The sequence below is a fragment of the Pongo abelii genome, chromosome 15 (assembly GCF_028885655.2).
Source record: "Pongo abelii isolate AG06213 chromosome 15, NHGRI_mPonAbe1-v2.0_pri, whole genome shotgun sequence".
Taxonomy (NCBI): domain Eukaryota; kingdom Metazoa; phylum Chordata; class Mammalia; order Primates; family Hominidae; genus Pongo; species Pongo abelii.
This window is the reverse complement of record NC_072000.2, coordinates 71,333,241-71,352,101: the sequence shown is the minus strand read 5'-3', so window position 1 is coordinate 71,352,101 and position 18,861 is coordinate 71,333,241. Positions and strand designations below refer to the sequence as shown.

General features: G+C 38.6%; 1 protein-coding gene across 18 annotated transcripts in view; it reads right to left on the bottom strand.

Annotated features, from left to right (window-relative positions):
* GPHN (gephyrin) overlaps positions 1-18,861 on the bottom strand; it is a 688,936-nt gene that overhangs the window by 27,947 nt on the left and 642,128 nt on the right. For all 18 annotated transcript variants that reach the window (XM_024231223.3, XM_054529737.2, XM_054529738.2 and 15 more), the window contains 1 exon segment: positions 10,103-10,190. In XM_024231223.3, coding sequence (XP_024086991.1) covers positions 10,103-10,190 — 88 coding nt within the window.

The window sequence follows — 18,861 nt, the reverse complement described above, 5'->3', positions numbered from 1 at the left end:
TAAAGGCTGAGAATCATCATTGTTCTTATATTTTTGTTTACCTATTGAAGCAGCAAGGATCTTTGTCTGATATTCTGAACCCCAGAGTCATACGAGAAGAAGAAAAATGAATGGATGAAGGAATAAGTCTCTTCTTCAACTCAGGTAAGGAGAAACACCAGTGGTCAGAAAAATTGTGCAAGACTTTGAAATGGGCAGAAAAGAATACTGGGTGTCCAGTGCAACACCCACTTTCTGGTTATTTGTATTTTTCAGCTATTTTACAGCAATGAAACTGAATAAAACTGACAGTAAATGCAATGGACTGAATATGTCCCTCCCCACCCCCAAATTCATATGTTGAAACTCCAATCCCAATGTCATGGTGGGGGCTTTGGGAAGTAATTAGGTGATGAGGGTGGAGTTCTCATGAGTAGAATTAGTGCCATTATAAGAAGAGGCCAGAGAGTTAGCTAGCTCTCTTTCTGCCATGCGAGGGTAAAAGGAGAAGTCAGCTATCTGCAGTCTGGAAGAGGGCCCTCACCAGAACCCATCCATGCTGTCACCTTGATCTTGGATTTCCCAACCTTCAGAATTATGAGAAATAAATGTTAAGCCACCCATTTTATGGTATTTTTTGTTATTTTGAGACAGGGTCTCATTTTATTGCCTAGGCTGGAGTGCAGTGGTGTGAACACAGCTCACTGCAGCCTTGACCTCCCACCTCAGCTTCCTGACTAGTTGGGACTACAGGCAAGCACTACTACGCCTAGCTAATTTTTATAGTTTTTGTAGAGATGGGGTTTTGCCATGTTGCCTGGGCTGGTTTAGAACTCCTGAGCTTAAGGATCTGCCCGCCTTGGCCTCTTAAAGTGCTAGGATTACAGGCGTGAGCCACTGCACCTGGACTTTGGTATTTTTTAAATAGCAGCCTAAGCTAAGACAGTGAACTTTTTTTTTTTTTTTTTGACACGGAGTCTCGCTCTGTCACCAGGCTGGAGTGCAGCGGCACAATCTTGGCTCAGTGCAACCTCTGACTCCCTGGTTTAAGAGATTCTGCTGCCTCAGTCTCCTGAGTAGTTGGCATGACAGGCATGCACCACCACACCCAGCTAATTTTTGTATTTTTAGTAGAGATGGGGTTTCCCCATGTCGGCCAGGATGGTCTCAATCTCCTGACCTCGTGATCCGCCTGCTTTGGCCTACCAAAGTGCTGGGATTACAGGTGTGAGCCACCGCGCCTGGCCAGTGAACATAATTTTAATCCAAAGAAATGCAAATGAATTCTGCCCAGTGGAGATGTAATTGATTATTCTGTGGTAGGTACAGATTAGTTTTGCATCTATTAGCAAATTATTTCAGCATTCTTGATTACCTGATTACCTGGGTAATCAAGAATGCTGAAATGGGTATGTTCTTTGAATTCTCCTTTGAATAGGTCATAACGTCTTACTTACTTGCTCGTTGTTGAGTTAAATAAAATCTTGGAAACATGTTCATTTTATATATTTATGAGATTCATAATTTTTTTACATAGGCAAATATGTAAGATTTTTAAATATCATATAACATTTGCTAAAAGTAATTGATCGTTTAAAGAAAAATCATAATGATATAGTGAAGGTTCAATAATATATGTAAATATGACATTTATGGCAAGTGTAGCACAGATGTTGAGAGAGGAAAAACAGAAGTATATCATTGTAAGATTCTTATGCTATATATGAAGTGGTAATATCACTTCTAGGTAGAATATAAAAGTTATACATACTACGAACACTTATGAAACAACTAAATTTATTTACAAAAACGAGGTACAGTGAGTAAGCCAAGAAAGGAGACAAAATCAAGATTAATGATTTTATCTATAAAAAGTTAAACTTTAACAATTCCAGAGGCTCCACTGAGATGCTCCATTGATTCATTGGACAGAGCCAGTTAAACTTCATTGGCAGAGAAGTACACTTTATGAGTGGCTTAAACCTGGGTACAGGCCAGGCGTGGTGGCTTAAGTCTGAAATCCCAGCACTCTGGAAGGCTGAGGCAGGCGGATCACTGGAGGCCAGGAGTTCCAGACCAGCTTGGCCAACATGATGAAACAGCATCTCTACTAAAAAGACAAAAATTAGCCCGGCGTGATGGCATGCGCCTGTGATCCCAGCTACTCGGGAGGCTGAGGCATAAGAATTGCTTGAACCCGGGAGGTGGAGGTTGCAGTGAACCAAGATCATGCCACTGTGCTCCAGCCTGGGAGACAGAGCAAGACACTGTCTCAAAAAAACAAAAACAAAAACAAACAAACAAAGGGTACATCTTTCCTTGGTTCCTGGAGTGAATTCCAAGCAGCAATAAACTGTAACTTTGGTAACTTTTGGTTTCTCTATTTTGGCCTCTGTATTCATTTTGGTTCTGTTTTTGTTTCTGCACACGGCCAATAAGGTATTGCCCCTTGTGGCAGGAATGATTAGGGATTTGGTTTTATGGTCTAATCATTTGGTGATCTCTGTAAAAGGATGATACAAATCTATTTTGTTTGGTTAAGAGAAGACAGAGAATCTGGCTTATTAGTCTTTCTTGTTTATTTCTCTTATTGTCCATTCTGAGGCCAAATCAATTAAGATTTTTGTGACCTCTAGGAAAGAAAATAGCTCTTTATGAGTGGACTGATGAATATTTATGGTTCTGTGTTCACTCTTGACTTACAGCTCAAGTTGTAAGTAGAACTGAAGCTATTGTGTTTATCTGTCTGTGTGTTCACGTGTCTGTAATACAGAAAAACATTTACCTAATTTTGTGAGTGTGAAGTGTTTTCCTTCCTATTTCTGTAAGGTATTCATAAATTATATCATCTCTTAAAGATGCCCTGTTCTAACTGGCTTAGAGAGATAGTAAGTTCTTATATAAAATATTTCTAAAATTCCTACATAATAAATAATTTTAACTTACAATATTTTAAATATGCTACACTGAAAATATTCTACTTATAATTTTGAGAATGTAAGTTCATATAATTGGGATAAATCTGTAGCAAATGAGACTAACTTAATAATTCCAGTTATTAAGAAAACCCAAAAGCCAGGTATGATGACGTATACCTATAATGCTAGCTACTTGGGAGGCTGAGGCAGGAGGATTATCGCTTAAGCCCAGAAGTTAGAGACCAACTTGAGCAAAATATTGAGACCCTGCCTCAAAACATATGTATAAACAAAGAAAAAAAACAAACTCCAAACTTAAATAACAATAATAAAAAAACCCCAGCCATGTTCTTTCTCTTATTTACATCAATCTTAAGTATAACACAAGTATACATTTTATTTCACTTGGGTTTTTCCTAAACTTCTATAGGCTTATTTATCAAATAATCTCACATTTTTCCTATATAATATTTAAGATTATGAAAAAGTATAAAACTGTGATCAACAAAATCAAATAATTATTCTGAAAACCTTACAATGTTAATAGTTATTATGTTTTATAGTATGTCAGTTTCAAAATAATTTAAGATTTTTATTTACTTAAAATCTTGAGTTGATATTAAACTGAATTAATTAATAAATCATCATAAGATACCTAATTTCTAAGATAGAGTATTAGAGCATTTATTATTAAGCATATTAGCTTTTTAAAAAGAATGTAGTTATTAATTATATAGAAATTAAAACGATATAGTTAATAACTATGTACTTCTTAAGGTGAATATACCTTGCTGGAGAGGCTGTATTTTTGGGTCATGTTAATGAATGTGTTGATTCGTCTTTGCTACACCAAGGTGTAAAAGGGATGTGTCCCACAGTAGAAAGTTGTGTTCTTTGCGTTTATGAGCTTTGCTAGTCTGCTAAAATGGTTACATATTATTTCTCAATTATCCAAGCTCCCTAGTTTTCTCTATGACACAGATATTAGATATTTTCTTAAACATCATAATTAATATGGGTAGTTGCAATTATATAAGGAGCAATAATGATAGAGAAGTATAACTATATGTGTTCTTTTGTTTTTCAAGGAAAAATAATATTTTTTTCTTAAGGCCCGGTTCTCAGAATTTTTGGTCTCAAGACCCCTTTACATATTCTTAAATTAAAATTCATTAAGGATCCCTAAGAGTGTTTATGTGAGCTATAGCTATGGATATTTACTATATTAGAAATTAAAACTAAGAAATTAAAAAAACATTTGGTTCATTTGAAAATAAAAACAATAAAGCCATTTCATGTTAACATAAGTAACTTCTTTTCTTCCTTTTTGAGAGAAAGTCTCACTCTTGTTGCCTAGGCTAGAGTGCAATGGCATGATCTGGGGTCACCCAACCTCTGCCTCCTGGATTCAAGTGGTTCTCCTGCCTCAGCCTCCCAGGTAGCTGGGATTACAGGCGCCCGCCACCATGCCCAGCTAATTTTTGTATTTTTAGTAGAGACGGGGTTTCATCATGTTGGCCAGGCTGATCTTGAACTCCTGACCTCAGGTGATCCACCCGCCTCAGCCTCCCAGAGTGCTGGGATTACAGGTGTGAGCCACACGCCCAGCCCAGTAATTTATTTTCAATGCGTTGTTTTATAATTTTGAAAATCTCTTGAACCTCTGGGTTACCAGAAGTCAGATTCTCATATCTGGTTCATTCAGTCTGATGAGATATGACACATCATTTAGCTGCTGGAAGAACTCAAGCATACACTCATGAGAAAAGGAAAGAGAATGAGAGAAGTGGAATAAAAAAGGCAAACTGGCCGGGCGCGGTGGCTCACGCCTGTAATCCCAGCACTTTGGGAGGCCGAGGCGGGTGGATCACGAGGTCAGGAGATCGAGACCATCCTGGCTAACATGGTGAAACCCTGTCTCTACTAAAAATACAAAAACAAAAAATTAGCTGGGCATGGTGGCAGGCACCTGTAGTCCCAGCTACTCGGGAGGCTGAGGTGGGAGAATGGCATGAACCCGGGAGGCGGAGCTTGCAGTGAGCCGAGATGGCACCACTGCACTCCAGCCTGGGTGACAGAGCGAGCGTCTGTCTCGAAAAGAAAAAAAAAAAAGCAAATAAAGTCTTAACATTATTATGAAAATAGTAGTGACCTTGCAGGTCCTCTTAAAAGGTCTCAAGGACCCTTACGGTTATGAAGACTACTCTTTGCTCTAAAGTGTCAGTTTGTTCCAGAATATAAAAGAGCATAATAAAGGACAAACTTTCATGAGATTGTATTTGCCCTCGTTTCTAGTAACTGTGTTTGAAGTGAAGCTGAGAAACATATTAAAATTTTAGTGAGTTTGCTGAGTTTTGATGTGCTTCTTTCTTTGGTACTGATTAACGCCTGTCCTACGATAAGAAAGGTTATTCTTTTTGTGTAATTTGCCTTTTTGTGCTGTTTATCTTTATTTAAAGAAATAAAAAAGTGAAGAACAAAGGTTCCTCATTTATGAATTGAGCCAAGGTTATTTACAATTATGTTACCTTTTGTGTTCATTTTCAAATATTTTATTGTTGTTTTGAAAAATTAGGTAACCAAGTACAGTTTCTCAGGTCTTCATCAAGTGCCCCATTCTTTTTTAATAACTCTTTTGATTTTTGCCTTTTAAAGATCAGACCAAAATTTAGGAAAAAATGTTCTTTTCTTACCAAAACTCATCTTTAAAATTTCCTAGAGGGCCTCTAGAAAATCCCAGATTTGTTTTCATCTTATAAAAAGAAATGCTGGGAATAATTAGATTTGTTTAAAGTTTCATGAGAGGAGCTGCCATATCTGAGAAGAGATACTCAGTCTGCCCTAGGTTAGATTCTTATAGGTAAACTGTTATTAATATAAATATTTCAGAAATTGTTTGCTTTAGGGAAAGTTTCTGGAAATTTGACAATGCCTTTGCTGTTTTACCCTCAGAGGAAACACTGATTAAAACTTCTAGGCTGGCATGGTGGTTCACGCCTATAATCCCAGCACTTTGGGAGGCTGATGCAAGAGGATTGCTTGAGCCCAGGAATTCAAGACTGCAGTCAACTATGATGGCACTACTGCACTCTATCCTGGGTGACAGAGTGAGACTTTGTCTCAAAAAACAAAATAAAACAAAAACCTCAAAACAAAACAAAACAAAAACCCTACTGTGAAATACTTACATATGTACCTCAAAAGAGAATGTCACTTATCTTCTATTCTGATATTATTGGTTATGGAAGTAAATTAAGCACAGCTCTCAAGTATTTGTCATCCACAGAGAATTTCTGTTTTACTCTGATGCTTGCCTGAAGGCTCTGCTACAAGCTATAGTCAATAGTTTATGTCCGAAACAGAGACAGATTTAGAGCATTAGGGAAAAGGAGAGTAATAGGCACTTTAACATTGATATTGAGATATCAAACAATAACCTCTTGAGTACAGGCTTCTGAAGTGATATAGCTTAGCTAACTTTTATATAGTATCAAAGCTGATGGCTTCAGGAAAGCAGACTGCTAACACAACATTTAGCAGAACAAGAATGATGTAGGACTAAGTGAAATATTAAAGAAAATTTTTTTATGTGTATGTTTGGAATATTGATTTTTTGTTTTGTTTTGTTTTGTTTTTTTGAGACAGAGTCTTCCTCTGTCACCCATGCAGGAGTGCAGTGGCTCACTGCACTCAGGAGGTTGGCTCACTGCAACCTCCACCTCCCAGGTTCAAGCAGCTCTTGTGCCTCAGCCTCCCAAGAAGCTGGGATTATAGGCATGTGTCACTATGCCCAGCTAATTTCTTATTTTTAGTAGAGGTGGGGTTTTGCCATGTTGGCCAGGCTGGTCTTGAACTCCTGGCCTCAAGCAATCTGCCCACCTTGGGCTCCCAAAGTGCTGGGATTATAGGCGTGAGCCAATGTGCCCAGCCAATTACTTTTAAATATTCTAGGGCTACATGGCTCTAGACTTACAAAACAAATCAAGGAGCTTACATGGTTAATTAACACTCTTATTGCTAAGTAATCGGGTAAACCTCATGAAACCAGCCTTTTTTGTGATCAGTTATCATCTATGTGATTACTTTGATCATAAGGGGTGGTGGAGACACTATTAGCAAAACTTAAGAGACTTAGAAATGAGCAAAAAAGGTCACTGGTGTCCAGTTTAGTGCATCCTTCTGGATTATTGCCACCTTTCATTGTCTTTGAGTTATTTAATAATTTTGTAGGTCGAGGAAAACTTATAGTAATGCATATGATTCTTTAGTTTTCATGGCAAAAGGCAGATACTGCTTAACTATTTAACAAACTTTCAGTGTTTTGTAAAAATGAAACTCTTTGAAAAGGGTATGTAGGGCAGGGTGAGGTGAAGGAGGGGAGAGATCTTTAGGGAAGTAACTGTGGAAGAATCATTTCTCCTTGGCGGGAAGAAGGTACTGGTCTATGAGTCCAACAAGCAGCAGGGCCCCCCCTCCTTGCTGTTTAGCAGGCAGTATGTTGGAGAAGTGGTCAGACTTTAGAAGGTTTGGCTGTGAAATACACCCAAAGAGGCTAGCTGCTCTGAGGTTTCCAGCCTCTACTTGATCTTAGTGCTCCTAGCATGGCCCAAAGGAGCAAAGACTTGAGATCTAATGGTACTATAAGAATATTTTAGATGTATCCAGTGCAGACCAGTGACTAGGTGTGTCTCCCTGATGCTTTGGTGCTGCTTAAGTACCTTCAGTTTCCTTGGCATAATTCTTGGAGATAGTAAGCTCCAGTTGTGGCTTAATAAAATTTCCCACCAGTCCTGTAGCACAGGCACTTAGAGTACAATTTAAATGGAATTAAATACATTTCTTGAATACCTGAGGTTCTGCCCTTAATATTCATGCCTGCTACATAATGCTTCTGAATTTTTCCTTGGTTTCCCTGTCTTTTTAGTAACTGGTTTTCAGGCTTAGCTCCTGGGCTGAAGCAAATGTTCTTTTATTATTTTCTTTCTGCTATGGCGGTACCCTAAATTCTTTTTGGAATTAAAACTTGTTTGCTGGCAGGAATTTGCTGCATGTATGTTTTATCTCTTTCTTCCTGGTTCCTCTATCATCTCATTCCCACTCAAGGAGGTAGGAAGGGACAATTAGCAGCTCCTAAGGAATACCGTGGGATGCCCAGTTCCTAAAATTTATTTCCTAGTAAATTAAAGGTTTAGTGTAAGTATCTCATTATACAGAGAGTAAAATAAATAAAACCAATATGCTTAACTATATTGGCTTTGTTTACTGGTGAGAAAATTCCTGGCATAACTGACATCTTTGTTAGCACTGATAAAGAAGGTTAGGTTGAGAAGTGTTCTGTCCTTATAACAATTGAGCCACAATTGCCAAGCCTATATATGCTATGAGTTTGTTACCTCTCCAGAAGTACTAGAAAAGATAAACGTTAGTTCTGCCAAATAGCTATTATCCCACAATTAGGTTAATCAGAAACTAAGAGAAATTATACAAGACACAAACCCTGGAAATAACAAATTTACCATTTAAATAGACCTGACTTCATGGTTTGCTCTTGTAATATTGAGAGTACCACAGGCAGTTTGATGGTAATGAAAACAGACACGTTGCAAATTATCTCTTTCAGCTGTACTACAGTGCAGATCTCAGCCCCTAGCCTTTGTGATCTCAGGAGAGCTCTGCGGCAATTTGCTCTACCTGGGGCTAAAGACTCTGGGAGACTTTGAGGGAACACTAATCCAGCAATTTGTCTGCTATAAGAACACCTACACACACTACAACACTTTCACTCCTGGATGTAATGTGAGATTTTTTTCTTCCAAACTTTTTAGCACCTGCAGTGCTATTCTGAAAGGCTCTAACACTAAAGTTTGTGAATGGAGGGCAGGTATTCTGCTGTTCAGGTTGCTAAGTTCTGACATTTGTTCTCCGAGCCAACAGAGTTCACTGTCCAAAGAGTCAGGTTATAAATTTAGGCAGTTTTATAGCTACAAGAGGACAGAGATCAAGAACAATCATATATATAAGATCTAGTTTAAAATAAATCAAACTCTTAGAAAATATGAATTTTAGTAAAAATTGCTATGACAGTATTTTTGTAATTTTTCAGTTTAGTCATTAATGTGAGAGAAAACATGGAAAAGGATTATCAGCTGGCAAAACATTTTACGCTGAAATATCTTTGAGCCAAAAATTAAGGTTGGTTATTTAGTAAAGCATATTTTACTTTTATAACATTATTCGGTGGACCCAATAGTCATCGTAAACTAACACATTTCATTAAGAAATGTAAACTTAGTGTTACTGAAATATTCAAATTGTGGTCTTTATAGGCACAAGTATATACCATCTACAAATACACTTAGTCCATAAAATATTTGTGTGTGTGTGTGTGTATATATATATATATATATATTTTTTTTTTAGACAGGGTCTTGCTGTGTTGCCCAGGTTGGAGTGCAGTGGTGCGATCTCAGCTCACTGCAGCCTTGACCACCCGGGCTCAAGCGATCCTCCCACTTCAGCACCCAAGTAGCTGGAACTGCAGGCACGTGCCACCACGCCCAGCTAATTTTTGGATTTTTTTTGTAGAGATGGGGTTTCACCATGTTGCCCAGGTGGTCTTGAACTCCTGGGCTCAAGCAACCTACCCACCTCAGCCTCCCAAAGTAATGGAATTACAGGCTTGAGCCATTATGCCTGGCCATATTTTCATTATTATTATTATTATTATTTTGTAAGGAGGAGCAAAAGGAATGCCTAATCCTCCCTTTCTTCCTTGTGGGGAAGGGGAGCTAAGCATTCTTGGTAGATTTGGAATATATGGAGGGTGAATTGGTTGGCTCCTGGGGAGTCATGTTTAAATTTGAGTAGAAGGAAGGATCTTAGAGTTTTACCCTGGTGGTAAATATCATGCATAAAGGATGTCCTCATGTAGTAAAATAGAGTGAGAAACAGGTCAGAAGTTTCCAGGGGAATAGCAAAAACCATTCTGTAAGTTGTGGGATTCTCCAGGTTGCTCCTGAGGGTAAGCTCCCTGACCTATCCACATTGTATCCCTTTTAGATAGACCAGTAATTTCTGAAGCCCCATGGATTTTCAGCTTTGTGGGAGCCTGGTTATGAATATCAGATGCCTACCAGACCACAGTTAATCGACCATATGCAAGAATATTACAGCAGATACATTTTCACGAGCCCTATCTTTCATACCTTTTCCCCCATGGATACACCCCCTGATGTGATGATGACATCAGCACGACTGATACCCTCATTCAAGGCATTGAGTAAGTCATCTGGGCTGGAAAAAAATAAAGACAAAGAAATTAACACACAAGGAAAAGATTTTAGATATAGTGCCAACTTAAAATTATATCGCCTTATTCACTAATAGGCATTAACATGAGTACAGCACTATATTCTGTATGAAGTGGGAATCAAAAGGGTCTCTGCCTAACAGGAGCATTAAGTCTTATTATGGAGAAAGGACCTTGTACATGCTGAAGTAGTGGCTACTGGCGATTTCACAGGGCTTTTTGTTCTAACAAGCCACTATAATGAAAGGAGACAATGAGATGCTGGAGGATGTCTAACTATCCTGGTTTGCCTAGGAATATTCCTGTTTTAGTACTAAAGTCAGATGTCCTAGGAATCCAAGGCAATCCTGGACAATTGGTTACCTGAGGTGTTGGAAAGATCACATAGGACTCTTTAGAGAGAATGTCTTAAGTGAGGCCCTGAGAAATGAGCTGGATTCTGAGAGGTGGAAAGGAAAGGAATGGGAAAGAGCTTCGTAAGCAAGAGGATCTGTACTAGCAAAGGCTTGGAATAATGGTTAAGCCTGTGCTGTTTCTAGGTCACTGTGGAAAATGGCCTGCTTAGAGTGAAGGACTTGAGTAGGAATGACTGGGACAGGTAGGATGGGACATGATTTTGAAGAACCCTCAAGCTCATGAATTTGGTGTTTATCTAATAGGAAACGGAGGGGGGAGGATCCCTAGAAATAGGAAAAGCCAGTAGGTATTCATAATGTTGGGGAGAGAAAAGGTAGGGGAAAAAGGACAAGGAAAGCAGAGATGGTATGAACTACTCACATAGGATATGAATACAGGATGAATATTAGGAATGGAAGCTAGGCAGGTTCCTGACTGTCACTTGAAAAGGCAAGTGCAACAGGCTCTTTGATGGTACAGGTTGAAGGTCTGGGGAGAAGAGGTGAAAACAGGGGTCTTATCTTTGGATGTCAGAACAGTTGAAAAGTCCTAACTTGAGACTGATCAGGTGAGAATAAACGAAATGCCAAGAATCAAGACTTATGAAGGGACCGGATGATTGGGAGTAGTTGAAAGGGATTGTTTAGTTATTACTTTAAATCCATACAAATCTACTGGGCAATGTGACCTGTAATTGGCATTTCCCTTCAATTGATGCAGGACAGAAAAGATACTTTTTGAGGAGTATATATCTAGCCATACCCTTGTTTACTGAAAAATTCTTACCTATTTATACCGCCTGACTCTTTCTTTCCCTTTCTTCCCTATGGACATCTAATGAGAACAACTAAAAAGGGAGTAACCCTGGCTTCTGATTTTCTGCTACCTGCCTTTCATCTCCCTTGAGGCCCAGCTGTATTCTTGCTCTTGGGTTCTATGAGATAACCTTGTATCCTTCCACAAATGTCTTCTTTGCTTGTGCTAGCTTCAGCAGGTTTTTGTTAACTTGAAAACAAACGATCTCTCAACGAGACAGCATATGTTCTCACAAATATCTCATGACAGTGAAGTTTATTCATGCCCCCTTACCTTAATGCACTATTTGATGAGAGAGGAAGAAGGAAAGTTAGTGACTCAAGATAGCATGATTTGTAACTAGGATATAATTTCAATGTTTATCCAGGTGTGACAGAGGTAGGGAGAACTTGAGACCTACCAGAGACACAACCTTCACAGACTCTATAAGAGATAAACTAGTCAGGAGGTGGCATAGCACAGAGATGAAGAATGTGAACTCTGGAGTCAGACTGCCTGAGTGGAAATCCTAGCACCACTACTTGCTAGATGTTTAACCACGCACAAGTTGCTTAACTTCTCTTTGCCTTAGTTTTTCATCTGTAAAGTAGCCATAATAGGGTTGTTATGAGGATTAAATGACATCCTATTAATACATATAAAACACTTGGAATAGTACCTGGAACAAACTAAGTTTTCAAGAAAGTCATATGTCATTACTATTGCTGCTATGTTAACAAGTTAATCACACAAACATACCTAACAAACTGGCAAAGTTCAACTACAGCATGCTTGGGATTTTTATTCTGGAAAATACTCATGAGTAACACACAAGAAAATCATAGACTGGGACTTAAATACATTCACAGAGCTAAATATGAAAGGTCCAAATGGCAAGGTAGGCCTGGTTCCAACCTGAATAGCTTCATTTACTATGAGGTTCTCTTACAGGGTCTGGGTAAAATTCTTCTTTTCCTCTAGCACTGGCCTGTCCCCAAGCTCTGGCTCTGGGAAGCAAGCTCCCAAGGAGAAGGGCCAAAAGTGAAAGTTTGAAAAATGGCTCATATAAGGTTCAGCCTACCAACATAGAGACCTTTTAAAGTCATTCAGTCAGTCATTGCACAGGCAGCCAAAAAAGTGCCCAGGTATTAACTGAAGGTAGAATCTATGTGTAAAACATTAAAGACTTAAAAAAAATCCCTGACATAAATTTCAAAGTTAAACTAGTTGGGCAAACATCTCAGAATTATTTTGAATAATGCTGTACTTAAAGTATTTTTGACCTATGTATTTTGAACAGATTTCTCATCAATCCTTTTCATTTCAATTTAGGAAAAAAGACAGCAAATTATTCTGTTGTATTGAAATACTATACAATATACATGTGATGGGTTCCTGATGCCCAGAGTTCTGGGCTCCTTGCCTTGCTGGATCATATTATCATTATGCTAAGCCAATGGTTCCTCATTTACTATGGAGTAAATGGAAAAAACATCCCAAACACAGCATCATGGAATGTGGTTCAAAATACTGACTGGGTAATGAATACTATCAACAAATACAATTTTATGTTAGTAGAAAAAGATATTAGCTAATTTTACAAACCTTGTAGTATATAACTACAATATGTTGATTCTATAGAATTATTGTAAAGCTACTGTAAACAAAGCAGCAGTGAGATGCACACCATCATGGTATTCAACTTTGTAGGGGGATAAAGGTTCTGGGGCCTAGCTGATTACTACTAATAAGTACTTTTCAGTGCTTTATCGTACTTTTTTTTTTTTAGATGGAGTCTTGCTCTTGTCACCCAGACTGGAGTACAATGGCACAATCTTGGCTCACTGCAACCTCTGCCTCCTGGGTTCAAGCGATTCTCCTGCCTCAGTCTCCCAAGGAGCTGGGATTACAGGTGCCTGCCACCATGCCCAGCTAATTTTTGTATTTTTAGTAGAGACAGAGTTTCACCACGTTGGCCAGGCTGGCCTTGAACTCCTGACCTCAGGTGATCTGCTTGCCTTGGCCTCCCAAAGTGTTGGGATTACAGGTGTGAGCCACCGCGCCAGCCTTACTCATTATTTTCATATTATCTGGGAAGCATGTTTTTTTCCTATTTTGTAAAACCTCAGAGACATCAACTCTCCACATGAAATTTTCTAATTTGCAGAAATCAGCTGAAAGGGATTTTGTTCCAAATCCTTACTGAAATTTATCATGTTTCAAAGAATATGCTCAATGATACTTTGTACTCTGTGGGTAGTATATTCACAAAATCATTGAATCTCAAAGTTGTAAATGTTATTTTGTCCATTATCACTTCTGGCCCAGTTATTTTGGTCCTGCCATACTCTATCCCCCTTTGTTACTCTCTGTAACTCTCCTTTCTGTTGTACGCTTCTGGTGTCTGGAGATTTGATCAGACATCCTGCCTTACTAGAGAGACAAGTACTAATGTATGACAACAGCCAGGGGATCTATAACTTCATTTATGTTGCATGCTATAATCTCTCAACAAATCTGTATGCTAGACTGAACAGGTATTACTATGCTCATTTTAAGAAAAGGCAAGTTATATTCAGAGAGGCAAAGTGTAGATAGAGCGGTAAATGGCAGAGCCAGGACTACAAACTCTGGCTTCTTATTAAATGCTTGTTCCACTCACTCCCTGCCTAATCAGAAGTGATTGTGTAGTTTTTTTTAAAGGCATGTAATATACCATAAAAGGAAGAGTCTAATGAGAACGGACCCTTGTCCAGAATCATCAGAGAGAGAGGATGCTGGCCAAGTGCAGTGGCACACCTGTAGTCTCAGCTACCTGGGAGGCTGAGGTGAGAGGATTGCTTGAGCCCCGGAGTTCAAGACTGTAGTGAGCTATTATCACATCTGTGAATAGCCACTGCATTCTAGCCTGGGTGATGTAGTGAGACCTAGTCTCTCTCTCTCTCTTTTTTTTTTTTTTGAGATGGAGTATTGCTTTGTTGACCAGGCTGGAGTGTAGTGGCGTGATCTCAGCTCACTGCAACCTCCACCTCCTGGGTTGAAGCAATTCTCCTGTCTCAGCCTCTCAAGCATCTGGGATTACAGATGCCTGCCACCATGGCTGACTAATGTTTTGCATTTTTAGTAGAGATGGGTTTCACCATGTTTGCCAGGCTAGTCTTGAACTCCTGACCTCAAGTGATCCGCACACCTTGGCCTCCCAAAGTGCTGGGATTACAGGCATGAGCCACCGTGCCTGGCCCTAGACCTAGTCTCTTAATAATTAAAAAAAAAAAAAAAGAAAAGAAAAGGGCGAGGATGCTATGGCAAGAGGTATGGATTTGTCTGGGGTAACCAGCAGAAAACTGCATGTGTGAACATTTTACTATCACTCTGTGGAATGAAATGAACATGATTCAGAATCCCATGTTCAGATGAAAACTGTGATTTTGGTTAACTGTAGCTTAAGGGCCTATTCACATCATAAATTTGCTTTCTTATGATTCATGCTATATTTTAAATTATAAAACATTTCCAACATAACAGTATAACAAACACCCATGTATCCATCGCTCAGATTTGACAAATGCTAATATTTTCCAATATTTACTTCATATTCCTTTCCCCAGACTCTTTATTTTTAACATATAAAAACTGAGTTTTCTTTCTAAAACTCAAAGATTACTGTGAACAGTGACGAGGAAATAGGTAACAAGGGTTATAATCATGAATAATATAATAGAGAGAAAACAGTTCATGATTTTCTCAGTTTTCTCACATAAAGCAAGCAGCGTATATTAATTTTCTCAAGGATAGGAGGCTAAAACTACAAAACATTATAATCTGACCTTATATTTAAGACAGAACTTCCTACATGTAAGATCAATTAATATCCAAGAAATAAAATTAATGACAATACTAATGTTTTTAAAAAATACATTTTCACACCTATGTGTTAATCTCACAACTCTGTGAGGAAGGCAGGACAAAAGAAGACACTGAGGTTCACATAGGTAGTGTTAGGTTCAAAGTCATCCTGTGTTTTCTCTACTCTTCTTCTAAATATAGTAATATTTGCATTATGAAAGACACTTTGTTACACATAAAACACCTTCAGATAAAAGCTATTTATCAGCATTTATCTAAACATATAAATCTTATTTGTATATACCAAATACTGATAGAAACAAAATTTGTACTTCTAAAATTTGACTTATTCTCACCACTGCCACTACAGGGGTTATTGGATTAAGCAGATTAAGTTTTCTAGGTATATATCAGTAGTTTCCCTTTTCGCAAAGAGTGGCATATCTTAAAGGGATGTCATGATATCACTTAAATCTTTCTTCATTAACAACTGCAGTTTTAATTTAATTTGGATGGTGCTTAGCCATTCCTTTAAAGATAAATCTTTTTTTTTCTTTTTTTGAGACAGGGTCTCACTCTATCACCCAGGCTGGAGTGCAGTGGTGTGATCACGGCTCACTGCAGCCTCCACATAGCAGGCTCAAGCGATCCTTCCACCTCAGCCTCCTGAGTAGCTGGAACCACAAGAGTGTGCCACCACACCTGGATAATATTTTTTGTGTTTTTTGTAGACACGGTTTCACCATGTTGCCCAGGCTGGTCTTGAACTCCTGGGCTCAAGAGATCTGCCTGCCTCAGCCTCCAAAAGTGCTGGTATTACAGGCATGAGCCACTGCACCTGGCCTAAAAATAATTCTTTTTTTTTTTTTTTTAAGACAGAGTCGGCCAGGCACGGTGGCTCATGCCTGTAATCCCAGCACTTTGGGAGGCCAAGGCAGGTGGATCACGAGGTCAGGAGATCAGGACCATTCTGGCTAACATGGTGAAACCATGTCTCTACTAAAAATACAAAAAATTAGCCAGGGGTGGTGGTGGGCACCTGTAGTCCCAGCTACTTGGGAAGCTGAGGCAGGAGAATGGCATGAACCTGGGAGGTGGAGCTTGCAGTGAGCAGAGATCGTGCCACTGCACTCCAGCCTGGGTGACAGTGCAAGACTCCTTCTCAAAAAAAAAAGACAGAATCTTGCTCTGTCACCCAGGCTGGAGTGCATGGCGCTACCTCTGCTCACTGCAACCTCCACCTCCCAGCTTTAAGTGATTCCCGTGCCTCAGCCACTCAAGTAGCTGGTATTACAAGGGTGTGCCACCATGCTTGGCAAATTTTTGTATTTTCGGTAGAGTTTTGCCATGTTGGCCAGGCTGGTCTTGAACTCCTGGCCTCCCAAAGTGCTGGGATTATAGGCATGAGCCACTGCGCCTAGCCAAAAATAATTCTAATACTAACATGAATCTTGATTTACTAACACTTCCCATTCATTTTCATTTGAATTATTAAGTACCTAACCATTGTTCTCTTAGAGTACCAATATTACATGAAAGCATTCTACAAGACAATTGCTTTAATGCTAAGAATGTATGTACTAGGCAACAGAAGATAAAGCCATTAATTGAAGACCTGAGTGTCACAAAGTCTAGAATCCTGTTTTATCTCTACTGCTAACTACCTAGACGATCCTGAAAAACTAGTATCATTTTTTTTGGGAAGGGGGTATTATTCTCTTTATCTATAAAATGAGGACATTTGGAGTATGTCTTTTTCATCTCTAACATTCACTGATTCTAAGAATTTGTGGTTGATTGGGATCCAGGTCAAGGGCAAAGCTATACATTTTTTTAGGTTGACCCAGAAGTCTGAAGCCTACTTGAAAAAAATACTAAGACTGCCCTATCCTTTAAAGGCTGGGAAAGCCCAGCCTTTATAACAAAACTGTCCAGGAAGCACAGAGGCTTGGACTGTTTATTTTTTGTACTTTAATAGAAGACTAGCAGCCTGCCATTTTGTGCTTTGCTAATCCAGGAATTGACACCTCTCTTCCTTTTGCCACTCATGATCCTCTTTCCCACTGTAACTCCATTCTCACCAGGCCCAAAGTACCCTAGCAGCTTCCAGAACCCTTAGGGTAAATCGAACTTTCAGTAGGGAGAGGAAAATACCAGCAACCTAAGTAACAACCAACTGGATAGTGGAAGAATGAGCATAATATTTAGGATATCCCCTAGAGAAATAAAACTTCTGGGGCAATAGATAATTTTAATAACAATAATAAGCAATTAAAACACTAATACAGATTCAATTATGACATTAAAACTGTGTTCTGGAACAAAATATGTGATTTTCAAATTTTAAGATTTAGTAGATGAAGGTAAGTATAGTCCTTGTCAAAAATTCAATTAGTTGCTTGGAAGATCAAGTGGTAGAAATATCTCCAAGGATTGTGCAAAAGTACAAAAGACAGAAGTCATGCAGAAAATAAGAAGAAGACAGAGCAAGAGACTGACATACTACCAATAGGAATTCCATAAGGAAATAAAGGAAGAGATAGAGGGGGAAAAGAGGAAAATTTAATTTATTTGAGAAGAGCTGGACTTGGAAATTGAAAAGGTTTACTAAGTTCCAGGCAAGACTGATTTAAAAAAAAAAAGCAAAACAAAAACATAAACCTAAATATGTCCTGGTACAATTTTGGAATTTCAAAAATAAACAGAAAATCTTACAAGCTACCAAATATTTAATAGGAAGATTGGGTTACTAACAAAGGAAAAAGTAATATTAGCTTTGGACTTCTTACCTACAATACCAAAAACTAGAAAATAGTAAATTAACATCAACATATCTCTTCAAGCCATACAACCCTCAAATCCTACATCCAGTCATTCACCAATCAAAATGGAAGAATGATACTTGTTAAAATGCAAAGATTCAGATGACAAATCACCAAGTAATGTTCTGGAAAAATGACTGTAAGTGAAAAAATGATTCAGAACATAGACTTCAAGGTAGGGGAAGTTGGAGGAGAGAAAACAGTAGTGAAATACACACACACAGTCCTTTATAAAAAATATAGCTAAATCTAGGCTGGGCGCGGTGTCTCACACCTATAATCCCAGCACTTTGGGAGGCTGAGGCAGGTGGATCACTTGAGGTCAGGAGTTCGAGACCGGCCTGGCCAACATGGTGAAACACTGTCTCTACTAAAAATATAAAAATTAGCTGGGCGTGGTGGCAGGTGCCTGTAATCTGAGTTACTCAGGACGCTGAGGCAGGAGGATCACTTGAACCTGGGAGGTGGAGGTTGCAGTGAGCCGAGATTGCGCCATTGCACTCCAGCCTGGGTGACAGAGTAAGATTGTCAAAAAAAAAAAAGAAAAAATAAAAAAGAAGAAGAAAGAAAGAGAAAAAAAGAGAGAAAAAAAGAGAGAAAGAAAGAGAAAAAGAAGAAAAAAGAAAGAAAAGAAAAATTAAAAAAGAGAAAGGAAAGAGAAAGAAAGAAGGAAAAAGAAAGAAAGAAAGAAAGAAAGAAAGAAAAAATAACAGGGCAAAAAGTCACCAGGCAAATGTAAATAAGCAAAAAAGCAGGAGTAGTAATATTAATGTCAAAACGGGATTTGATGTTAAAA